This window comes from Girardinichthys multiradiatus, chromosome 18 (assembly GCF_021462225.1).
Source record: "Girardinichthys multiradiatus isolate DD_20200921_A chromosome 18, DD_fGirMul_XY1, whole genome shotgun sequence".
In the NCBI taxonomy this organism is placed as follows: Eukaryota; Metazoa; Chordata; class Actinopteri; order Cyprinodontiformes; family Goodeidae; genus Girardinichthys; species Girardinichthys multiradiatus.
The window spans coordinates 42,157,279-42,169,685 of NC_061810.1; the positions used below are offsets into that span (position 1 = coordinate 42,157,279).

General features: G+C 37.8%; 1 protein-coding gene across 2 annotated transcripts; it reads right to left on the minus strand.

Annotated features, from left to right (window-relative positions):
• Window positions 1-516: 516 nt before the first annotated feature.
• On the minus strand, window positions 517-12,102 carry si:dkey-202g17.3 (4F2 cell-surface antigen heavy chain). 2 transcript variants are annotated; one of them, XM_047392636.1, is made up of 9 exons: window positions 11,996-12,102; window positions 9,455-9,831; window positions 6,507-6,671; window positions 6,343-6,434; window positions 6,192-6,269; window positions 6,047-6,102; window positions 5,766-5,961; window positions 2,451-2,558; window positions 517-2,215 (listed from the first exon to the last, which is right to left on the minus strand). In XM_047392636.1, the coding sequence occupies exons 2-9, from the start codon at window positions 9,819-9,821 to the stop codon at window positions 1,826-1,828; spliced, it is 1,452 nt and encodes a 483-aa protein (XP_047248592.1). In that variant the 5' UTR covers window positions 9,822-9,831; window positions 11,996-12,102; the 3' UTR covers window positions 517-1,825. The 2 variants fall into 2 exon arrangements, with proteins under 2 accessions (XP_047248592.1, XP_047248591.1); XM_047392635.1 differs by lacking the exon at window positions 11,996-12,102 and having other exon boundaries at window positions 9,455-9,968.
• Between the last annotated feature and the right edge of the window lie 305 nt (window positions 12,103-12,407).

Below are 12,407 nucleotides of genomic sequence, written 5' to 3' on the forward strand. Positions count from 1 at the left end.
TTGTTTGTTCACTATTGATAGTGTAATGGTGTTGCCAGAAAAGCTAGCGTTTTTTGTATGCAGGTTTACGAGAGCTGTTGATCAATTTACCTTTTCAATCCAAGAAATTATACAGTGATTTAAATTTGACAGCATTTTGATAGTTACTCTAATGTTTCAGAAATTCAGCAACAGCGTATACTTCATAGGCACATCTGTTGTTGACTTGTACAAAACTACGAAGCATTAACATAGCAAAAAAAAACGTTATACAAAGTTGACAGTTTCTCATTTGAATGCATTGAATTATAATGTAGCCCATAAAGAAAATAAACGGGAAGAGCTGTTAATGGAGCTGTAGCTCCACCAAGTGGTAATCCAATGTTGACATCAAAACGAAATAATCATAAATATCATTTTTACATTACATGCAAACTGCAGTGTATTTTATAAGGATTGTGTTTGACGGTTCAACAGAAATTAGCACATATGCCCGTGTAAAATTTTTTTTTTCAAAATAGTTTTTGAATACAAATCTGAAAGTGTCAGGCATTTTTATTCAGACATTTTTAATCTGACACTTAAATTACACCCAGTGCAAATATTTTCCTTCAGGTCACCTGATTGTTAAACAGCTGTATTTATAATGAAATCGTACTACACACAGGGAATTTCTGGTTACTAAAGGCCTCAGATATTTGTCAGAGAACATTAGTGAAGCAGATTAAAACAGAAAAGCAGCCAAGAGGCAAATGGTAACTCTGGATTGGCTGCAGAGATTCACAGCTCAGGGGGGAGCAGGATGAAGACTGGTCGAGCACTTCACAAATCTGCCCTTAATTGAAGAGCGGCAAGAAAAAAAAGCATTTGGGAGTCCTGTTTAACAAGGCATGGAGGGACATGTTTAAAAGGTGCACTGGTCAGATCCCTTTCTCTGTGGAGGAACACCAATACTGTGCACATCATTCCCAGGGGGGGACACAGAGGTGGCAGCATCATAATGTGGAGGTACTTTCCTTTAGCAGAGATGGGAAAGCTGAATATAAAAGCAAAACAGTTTTTATTAAAAATACTCTAAAAGTTTCTTTCACTTCACAATATAATTCAACCAAGTTTGTTGTCCCAATCTCAGAGTCAGAGTTCAAAGGCTGTGGATACTTTTTCCAAGTTACTGAATTTTGCCTTCTAGAGGCAATAGAAACTGGCAGAAGAACAGCCAACAAATCACCACAAACCATCAGTTGCAAGAATTTAATTGGTGACCCAAACACCACATGAAGGGTGTGAAGTAGTAACATTAGATTCTCAAGCAACAAAGAGATGGTTGTGGTTTGTTTCAAAACTAGCTGAGGGACCAACTTCTAAACTACTGCCAAGAAAAAATATTCCACAATGTTTCATGTGACATTGGAGTTTATGTTAACATTGTTTCCATTGCCTCCACATGTTTTTTTTCTTGACTCAACATGATCTTTTCACAGTTGATAGCACTAGTCTGGGAACAGCTAAAGAAGCACCATGTTTGACAATGTTGAGATCTTCAGCAAAGGCCATTGACTTTTCATATACACAGGGTTTTTTCCTGATTGTCCATAGAAATGCAGGGCACTCTTGTACTTATACAGCAACAATCAGAAAATGCACTTCCCTTTTTAACCTACCAAAACATTTTCTGTGAATAAATTGTTTTTCAACAGATTAACTTTAAGGAGGCAAACAGAATGATTTGAGAATGCTCAAATGAAGCAGGTATTCACAGCACATGTACCAGAAGTTTAAAAACCATCTATTTGTCTTTAACATATCCTGACATTCAAATCTCAACTCAGCCGAAGCTCTACTATTATTAGTCTCCTGGCTTAAAGAGCTTGATCACAAGGGCTTCGTAAGGCTGCAGCTTGATGGAGTACAGGGATGTCAACCCCACGCGGTTCATGCCCGTGCTAGCCACAAACACCCAATTTTCAGGCAGGCTGGGAGTCCAGGCCGGATCCAGGGAGAGGGGCTCAGGCCAGACGTTGAGCAGAACTAGGAACTGCACGCAACCCCAGGAGCGAAGGAAGGCCAGGACGGGAGGAGAGGAAACAGAGGAGTTGGAAAACGGGCTTAAGGAAAAGCTGTTGGTAGTGTTAAAGGGAAGGAATGTTAAGCGGCCATAGAGGAGGGCTTCTTCTCTGGATTTGGAGTGGATGAGGGTTGAGAAGAGGGCAACTTCAGAGTTCGGTGTCTTCTCATCCTAAAGGGTGGAATGGTGAGGAAACATGGCAAACCATTACAAAAATCACAATATTACAACAGATTTACTTGACTAACATTCTGGAATCATAGTGAGCGTAGAACTTTGAAATATGGCATAATTTCTACTTCATGTTACTCTGTGGGGATCTAACAGTTCATCTCCTTACATGAGGAGATCATTAGGTACGTTGTTTTAAATCCATTACAGATAACTGCAAGACTTGAGATTTTACCCATGTTCGGTCGATCTCTTCCTTATACTTGAAAGCAGGTGATCCTGGCAGAGTCATCATCAGCACCATGAGTAACCTCTTCAGCTCATCAGATGCTTCGCCTCCAAACTGCAAGTATTACTGAATGTTACTGTAATCCAACCAACACCAAAATTAAAATATCTTAGAAATCTCAAGCAGAACTTTTACACCCATTTTAAGAGGTTACATTTTAGCTCATCTTAAATGGTAACTAAAAAGGTAGATCCCCAAAAAATTTGAATACTGAGTAAAAGTGCAATATCTTTTGCCAGTCATCTCAGAAAGTGAAACTCATAAAATCATTCCACATCAGAGGTTGAAATATTTTACTGTTTCTTGTAATTTTGATAATTATGGCTTACAGGTAAGGAAACCCAAAGTTCAATGTTTCAGAAAATTTAAATTACTCAGATCAATCAAAGAAGAATGTTCTGAAATGCTTCTGAAACATATGTCCCTTTCTTTGCACTCAATACTTGCCTAGGCCTCCTCTTGCATGAATTACTGCATCAATGCACCACGGCATAGAGGCGATCGGCCTGTGGTTCTGCTGAGCTGTAATGGAAGCCCAGATTGCTTTGATAGCGGCCTTCAGGTCATCTGCCTTGTTGGGTCTGGTGTCTTTCATCTTCCTCTTGACAACAGCCCAAAGCTTTTCTATGGACTTCAGGTCAGGGGAGTTTGCTGGCTAATCCAGAACAGGGACACCATGGTCATAGAACCAGCTTTTGGTACCTTTGGCAGTGTGGGTCAGTGCCAGGTCTTGCTGGAAGATAAAAATCAGCATCTCCATACAGCTCATAAGCAGACAAAAGCATGAAGTGCTCTACATTTTCCTGATAGATGGCTGCATTGCCTGGACTTCAGAAAACACAGTGGACCAACAGCAGCAGATGACATGGCACCCCCAAACCATCAGTGTGGAAACTATCAGTGGACTTAAAGCAACATGGATTCTGTGCCTCTCCACTCTTCCCCCAGACTCTAGGACCTTGTTTTCCAAATGAAATGCAGAATTTACTTTAATCTGAAAACAGATCCTTGTATCACTGAGCAACAGTCCAGTTCCTTATCTCCATAACCAAGGTAAGACGCTTTTGACCTCTAGTTGAGGAGTGGCTTGAAACTAGGAATGTGACATTTGTAGCCTATGTCTAGTATTCGTCTGTGTGTGGCGACTCTTGATGCACCGACTCCGGCCTCAGTACAGTCCTTGTGAAGCTCCCCCAAATTCTTGAATAAATTTCACTTGACAATTCTCTTAAGGCTGCAGTTCTCCCTGTTGCCGGTGCACCTTTTCCTACCACTCAATTTTCTGTTAATATGCTTTAATACAGAACTCTGAATAACCAGCTTCTTCAGCAATGAAGAAGCTAACCCTCCTTGTGAAGGGTGTCGATGAGCGTCTTTTGGACATCTGTCAACAGTCAGAGTGACAGACCGTTTAAAGGCTCAGGCTGACCTTTGCAGGTGTTTTGATGTAATTAGCTGATTAGGGTGTGATGCCATGAGTGTCCAATAATGAACTTTTTCACAGCATTCTAATTTTCTGAGACACTGAATTTTGGGTTTTCTTTACCTATAAGCCATAATCATCAAAATTACAAGAAGAAAAGGCTTGAAATATATCGCTCTGTGTGTGTAATGATTCTACATAACATGAGTTTCACTCTCTGAGAAGACTGGCAAAAACAAATTGCACTTTTACTCAATATTCAAATTTTTTGGGATGTACTTGTAGATTTTGAGTCTTAAAAAAAGAAAAGACAAACTGATCTTTAAATTAAGTTCTAAAACCAACCCATGCAATTGTTGTGAGGGGAAACATGTTTGCAGTGTAAATACAAGGGAAACAAAAAGACTTGGCCTTTTTTGAGGCACCTGATATAAAGTTAACAATGTAACATCAGACTAACATTTAAACAAAGGGTAGACAGCATTTTATTTTTATTTGAATGCATTGACCACAAAGTATTAAAGCATCTGAAGTAAAAAGAATATCTGCAGTCACTGGAAAACCCCCAACCTTTATTTTGCCATTTCCAGTAAAACGTTTGAGCGGGCCGGCATCTTTAAACACAGCAAAATTATCTTCACATGACTGACTCTAGGTTTACATTTCCGCTTGAAAAGAGGCCCAGATATATACGAGAGATCTATAATTCACCATCCGTTTTCAATGTAGCCACAATTGTTATTAATAAGATTGTTTTTTTGTTTTTTTTTTCTTTAGATGTTTTATCAGTTGAGAACATTTGGCTTTTCTATTGCAGTGTAGCTGAACTAGAAATATAAATACTCTTAATCACATACCAGGTTAGGTCAAGTTAAAAGTGTTTCACAAGTGGTCTGATGTTTGTCCAAAGAATATGTCAACATGAGTTAATGTCCAACTCAGTGACTAGCTAAAGGCCTAGCTCATACAAGTACAAATTTTGCCCAAATCACAGACCCTCCACCACTATGATTAACAGGTGATTTTGACAATCATCGACAAAAATTATCCACAAAAATGCTGAGTCGCTGAATTATTTTAAATCAAGGATAAAAACCCATTTTTTTTTAGAATTGCCTTAATTGTTCTATTTTACCTATTAACTGACATCATAAATGTCCTTTATTCAGCCACTGCAATGCACTTTTTTCTCCGAGTTTTCTTTTTTTACGTTTTCATAAAGCACTTTGAATAGTCTTGTTGCTCAGATGTGCTACGCAAATAAACTCCTCTTGTTGCTGTAATATAGCTAATTACCTTAACTGGTGACAAAGGATGTTTTGATTATAGGTGCAGCTTCCCACCAAAAGCTGCAAGAGCAATGTGCCTGGAGGCAGGGAGAGAAAATGCCTGTGCATGAACTGTGCCCCATGCTACTGTGTTTTATTAAAACAAACCATGCGCCATCTGGTCCTGATGACAATTATTAGGGTCATGTATAACCAGTCTGCAGCTGCCATTCTAATATATGCCAAAAAAAATAAAAGATTAATGCATTAAACATCCAGACAAGGTAAAATATATATATATATTTTAAAATCTTTACTATACACTTAAGGAATTTATTACAAACACACACATAACCAGGAGACCGCAACTATAGTCCTTAAGAGCCATCGTCTTGCAACCTCTGAGACACATCCTTGCAATTTTGCAGAGTCCTAGTCATGAGTCATTCTTTTAGTCAGCTGTGCTTGAGCCAGGATACATGTAAAAGTTTCAGGACAGTAGCTCTTGAGGACTGGAGTTGGAAAACACTGACCAAACACTAATTTAAAAAAAAATAAAAAATGTCTTACAGTCCAGCTGGTCCACATGTCTTCCTGTCCCGTTTGCAGCTGAGTCGCGATAGCTTTAGCAACTTCCTCAGAAGACAGAGGCTGCTGCGACTTTGGTAAGATGGACCTCATGACCACATTTACCAGCGTAATGTTGCTTCGAGTCCAGACAGTCAATGGACGCAGAACATCTGACGTCTGTTTAACCAACAAAATCCTGCAGAAAAACATGGACTTTCATATTTACTTTCTTACACAAAACAAACTAACAAAAAAGAAATCCAACACTTGATAAATTGCACCTTTCCTCCTGCTGAGTGCTGAATTCCTCAAAGACTGCTCTCCACCCCAGCAGAATCTGAAATGTTTAATAGGAAAAACCCGAATTTAGGAAAATCGTTCTAATACCTATAGAATAAAGACATATCAATAAACTTGCACATTCACCTCCACTGAAAATGCTGGATCAGTGTCACAGATGACAAATCCGGCCACACCCTGCTCCAACCAAAACCTCAATAAATCCTGGGGAAAAAGAAAAAAAACGTAAGCATTTCGGTGTCACAAGCAGTTTCATGAGCATTATTTTCACCCATACAGTAGCTGAATGGTTTGATGGTGTGTTGGAGTTTCCGATTATCTCATTGCCCAGCATATTCACTTCACATATGTCCAACACCACTCTCAGATCTGAAACACAATTCTTGTTGTTAATGCAGGACACTCAAGATACAGTGAGACTCAAAACCTTCTTTTTCTCACCTGCTTTGTTGCCTTCTGTGAGCAGATGTTGAATCTGAGTCTTCGTTTCCAAGCTTTCAGTGAGCTCAGTGAGATTTGCTGTAGATGCCTTTTTATGAAACACACCCTGCAGGATTAGAGCTCCTACTCCCACAGACTTGAGGTACGGGAGGTGCTCACACACCACTGTAAAGAACATAAAAGATGCTTTGATAACTTATTTCTTCACTTTTAACCATTTTTCTGTCTCAACACTCTTGGAATGTGTATATTGTGCAATACATCAACAGATGTTTGTGAGCCTAAGATATATAGGAAAGTCCTATAAATGTTATTTTATCTATTATGTAGCAGACAAGCAACTCATTCACTGTAAATAAAAAGGACACCATCTTTTAAGTTTTTAGGTATTATGACTAAATAAATTATGTGGTCTTTTAAACTTCCTAAAATTAGTTGAAATAATATATTAGATGTTATTTATCAAATTAAAGCAAAAATGTTGAAGTGGTGGAAGGAAACTTAATGTTAAGCAGTATCTTGAAGTAATTATCTTCTGTGTAGTCCTCATCGGTCTCTTTCTTGTATCACTGTGTAGGAACTTTGACCCACTTTTGTACACAACATCAAAGATAGCAACATGGATAGTCGTTTTTAACACAGCTCTCATACAGACCTGCCACCACATTTCACTGATTTAGATGTGATCCTTTACTGAACAGTTTCACTGCAATTGCTTTTTATTTTTTAAGCCACTCTGTTGTAGATTTTCTTCTATATCCAGTTCCACAGTCCAGCTCACACGTACGAGGAATTTGCTTTGGTGGTAAGGTGATACCTGTATGTTTGTCTGTGTGTGACATAAATTTGGAAATTTATAGTTACAGTATTTCTCAATTGTTAAAACACTATTTTTGAAATGTTCCCTCAAGTTTTCAAAACTTTAAACAATAATCCCATAACTCAAACTACTTTCCCAAAACATCTGCTTATTGACTCAAAACAGTGTCACCCAGGCTCAGAAAGCGACAATGTTGTCAAATCATGCCCCAAGCACAGCAAAATGTACAACACTACAAAGCAATCTGGAAACACCATAAGGAAAAAAAGAAAACAGTTCTCAGAACATCATGCTGTCAAAATAATGTTTTGTATTTATCCACAGCAGGCCGAATGTATCATGTCACAACCCACAGAAAACTCATATCCATGTAGAGGTTATAGTAACATAAAGTAAAAGTAAAAATACTGTAGACAAACATAAAATGAGAAGAAGTTCATCATGAGCAAACAGTATATGCAAAATGTCATTTGGCCACAGCATCGTTTTTCCACCTGGGTCAGCCCACATAACCTTATCCACATCACAGGCCATATTTTCCCTGGCCAAACAACGAGGGAAAAAGCCCCTAGCATGCCAGATCCAGGCTTGGCATGGCTCCACACCTTCCTCAACTGGCTTATATTGGTTCCCTCATCATTAGCCAAAGGTGGAATCAATTTTGTAATTGTGTTTAGCTACTGACACCCATGGTTTTCCTCTCCACTGTCCCTACATGCATGTTCAGTATGAAGGATTGCTGCAAAGTCAATGCAAGCAACTGTCCAATGTTGCTACATACTCATCCAGGAGTGAATGCTGCGAGTCACTGACTCGATGCAATTTGCTGGGTTTCCTTAGATAGAAAACTTTTTAATCAGCTTGAATAATAAACTTAATTTGACTGCAGGGTCATTTGGAATTAATGTATTTAACTTGGTATATGTATGATTCGATTGAATTGACTTTGTAATTTACCTTGAGGGGACATGTGTTGGGAATTATATATAAATAAACTGAACTGACTACCCAACAATAGTCTAAAAGGGAATAATGCCCAGTTCCTTTTTCAGTTTGCAAGCAAAAGATTTCAGAGTTGTAGTTCTAAAACATTATAAGCTTAAAGGGCAATAAAATAGCTTAAAGTGACACCAAGATTTTATATGTAGATTAGAAATACTGACAGGTACAGAGCTTGAAATCTGTAACAGTTTCATTTCTGTCCCTTAATTTACATTGAAACTGGTGAAATGTTGTGACCCAAAACAGAATATTCCTCACAGAAATAGGAATGGCTATGTATATTCTGTTTCAGAGTAAACAGTTAAGTTCTGAAATTAAGCCAATTGAAATGTTTCTTCTGATCATTTTATGTGATCAAGTATCAAATCAGTTGATTATGGGTACAGAGAGATTATCTGCCTGATTTTGAAATTGCTACTTATTTTGAGATAAATAAAATACTGTTAAGCCAGATCAAAAAAAAGGACAGTCACCATATGTCACTAAATGAAAAGAACAAAAAGCTAGACAATCCACGTTTGTTGGGGTCACTATATAAAAACAAAACTGAGCCACAAGAGCACCTAAAAAGCAGTTGTTTTTTTTTTTAGGGGACCATGCGACGAACCCAGTAAATGGTGCAAAACTGGCAGTGGCAGACTTGCTGAGAGAAAGAAACATAGTAATGCCTACACTTGTAAAATACAGTCAAATCATCAGCATTTCCGATGTGCAGAGTAGTTTTTTTGCCCAAACATCTGCAGTTTGGATATTGTTCCAGATTTGTATTTTTTGCAGTTTTTTTTGTTTTTTTCCTATTCATTTTTTAACTTAATTTCTTAAAAACTGAAATACCATGATACACTGGTGCAATTTTGTTTTGGTCCACGGTTACATAAAACTTTTCAAGAAAGATATTGTTTTGGCATAAAGTAATCAGTAAATATGAAAATAAAAAGTTATTTTAACTCACCAGAATCGACTTCAGGCAATTACGTTTTAAAGGAGCTCAGACACATCGAGTTTTACCATCACATCAAGTAAAGCAGTTGGATTTAGATTTTTTTCCACCTCTACATGAACAAATTTTGTATTCTAACATTTTTCATGACTACACATTTGCTGTGACAGTTCCTCTTGTTCTTACCGTTGATACCCTCTGACCCCTCGGCCTGCACGTCCGGGCTCAGCTCAGGCTGGATCTGGTAAAACAGACACTTCTGCCACCATTTCAGCGACATCGGAACCGGCTTTGGGCTTATGACGACGATGACGGCAGCGACGGCGAGCATGGACATCCAAGCGAGCCAGAACAGCACCACCAGGTAACAGCGTGCCGCCCTCCATCCGGAACCTCCCGCGGTGGTCTCCAGCTGTTCCCTGTTCATTGGCTGCCACTGATGGATCGGCACCGGGGCGAGCAGAGGCGCAGTCTCCGAGGCGCCCTCGCCGGCCGGCAGTCCGGCGCCCGGTAGACTGCCGTAATCGGTCTCTGCTCCGGCGTTCAGAGGCATGTGGGCCGGGCTGCAAGTCGGTGACACACAGGTAACAGGAAAAAAAACGACTGAATGTGATTAAAGGTCACAGTGCCGCTTGTCCCCTGGTCATCCTAATCCTCTCTGGGCCTGGTACTCTGCCCTGATCTGCTCCCACCTGTTTTACTCAGGTGATTTAATCAGTTCATTTACTCCTGTCTTCCTGCTGGTCATGTGGCTCACAGACCAGCCCTGTTGCCCCATTATGGCAACACAATGTGGACGTCTTCAAGGTCAGTTTTTTCTCACATTTGACGTTTTAAAGACGACAGCAAAGTCTCATGTATGTCCCTTTATACATCGTACTTAGAGGTTGAATTAAAATATCATAGAAAGTTTAAGCCATTAGTTCTGTTAAGTTTTAAAATTATGTTAATAAAATCCCAAAATCCAGTTTATAAGGAATGTTTAATTCTATATAAGACATATTTCAAAAAAGATTTTTTATTTAAAAATGAATCTAGTAATCAAACTTTATTTATAGAACACATTCATTAAAAATAAGACACAAAAATAAAAATAAATAAATAAAGACAAACATTCTTAAAAGAGTAAAGTATGTGCGACCAAATCTACAAAAATAAATAATACTGTGAAACAGATAATATAAAACTTGCTAATAACTAAAATCTAAATAAATTAATAAAAAACATAAATGGATACATAAAGTTACTTGTTAAAATATAAATACAATTGGATAATAAATACCTATTAACCCTAACTACATTGAATAGACACGTTTTAGTGTGCCTTTATAATAATCCAGATCCTCAGGTCTCAGAACTGTCAGACGTGTTATATATGTTATGGCCCACACAATCATGGGAAAGACTGTTCTGTAGTTTACAGTTGTCTATCTGGCAGTCACGGCAACCCTCCACAAGGAGGGACAGCCACAAAAGGCCATCGCTAAAGAAGCTGGCTTTTCAAGAAGTGCTGTTTCCAAGCACGTTAATGGATAGTTGAGTGGAAGAAAAAAGTGTGGTAGAAAAAGGTTCTCAAGTAACAGGGATAACAATAAATTCAGTCCTGAAACTGAAACGAAGCTTTAGCAAGGTTAACTAGATAATTTGCCAACATTACAAAACTTAACAAATAGATGCCTCTTGTATTTTGTAGCAAAAATGTGAGACTCACTGTCCTAGCTCAGTTTTCCAATTCACACAGTTGCGTTTTTTTTTTTTTTTTTTTTTTGCTGTTTAACACCCTAAAATAAATGTGTGGTTGAGGATTTGTTAGCAAGACGTTTTTTTGTATTGCAAAAATGTAGATGTGGTGAGTCCCACAGTGCGTTGTTCAAAAAACCTCTATAAAAGTAATATTTAATAAGGAGCATCGGTGTTACACCAGGTTTCCTGCCTAACTTTTATGCATGCTGACATTTCTATCTTATGAAGTTTCAATATGATCCACATTCCTTGGGACAGTCATCTGTTGTTAAAATTCACCTTTTTAATTTTTACATTCTTTTCCTGTTGTTTTTATTCATTTTTCCACCTTATCGTTTGTTAAACATTGCACAGTATTAATAGTTTTAACTTCAGTCTAAAGAGAAAATACTGACATGTTTTTTTAAATGAAAGTGTTCAATGAATTGTAACAATCACCAATATGTTATCTTTGCCTTTTTTACATGGATGTGCAAATAATTTAATGGTTGCTGGCCTCTGTTTGAACTTCTGATACATTTTCCAACTTTAGTTAAAAAACTGTCTGATACTGCAGAATTATTTGACAGTACTAACAAAAATGTATTAATAGGAAAATCCAAAATTGTTTTTAAATATAAAAATTTAGGTGAGTGCAATGAGATTATTTTTTATAGAGAAAATATGAAAAAACACAATTTCCCTGCTTCTCATCTTTTGTAAGTCTCTGTGATTGCAACTATTATAATAGATTTTATTTGTCTTGACAAAGTAAAAAACAGTTTTGAAAAAAAAAGATCTCTTTTCATGGTAAGAAAAATAGATACATTGGCTGGTTTTAGTGTGGCGTCTTTCAAAACAGCCTCCCAGTTCATCAGAAGGGAAATTTAATCCCCAACTTTGCACTTCTGGCAACTCCAGGCTAAAAAATAAACACCTTTTTGGTTTGCTGGAACATCAACATCAGCTGCATGTCTTTAAATTAAAAACTCAACCAGTACTCACATTTTTTTCCTCCAAAAGATCCTGTGCTTTCTTTGCCTTCTTGTTTACTGTTGTTCACCAGTACTTCCAGTTTAGCAGAATGTCTGAGTTGTATATTTCTATGATCTGACTCATCAGGATTTTGTAAAGCAAGAGCAGGGGCTGTCAAATACAAGCTCTGCTTATTTAATTAATACGGAGGTGCAGAGCCTCTCCACACCATTGCAACACATTCTGAAGACCTCATGACTTCTAAACATAGCTCCCCGAAGATCATCGTGGGCTGTAGATGGGTTTAACCAGACCCGGTATGTTTTCTGGCAGTAAACAGAGAAAAATATCAGATATTTAAAATATATTTTTTCACCAGCGTTTGAAGACGATGGATAGATGGAATTTCTTTATTTATAATACACATTTTAATGAGTAGTGT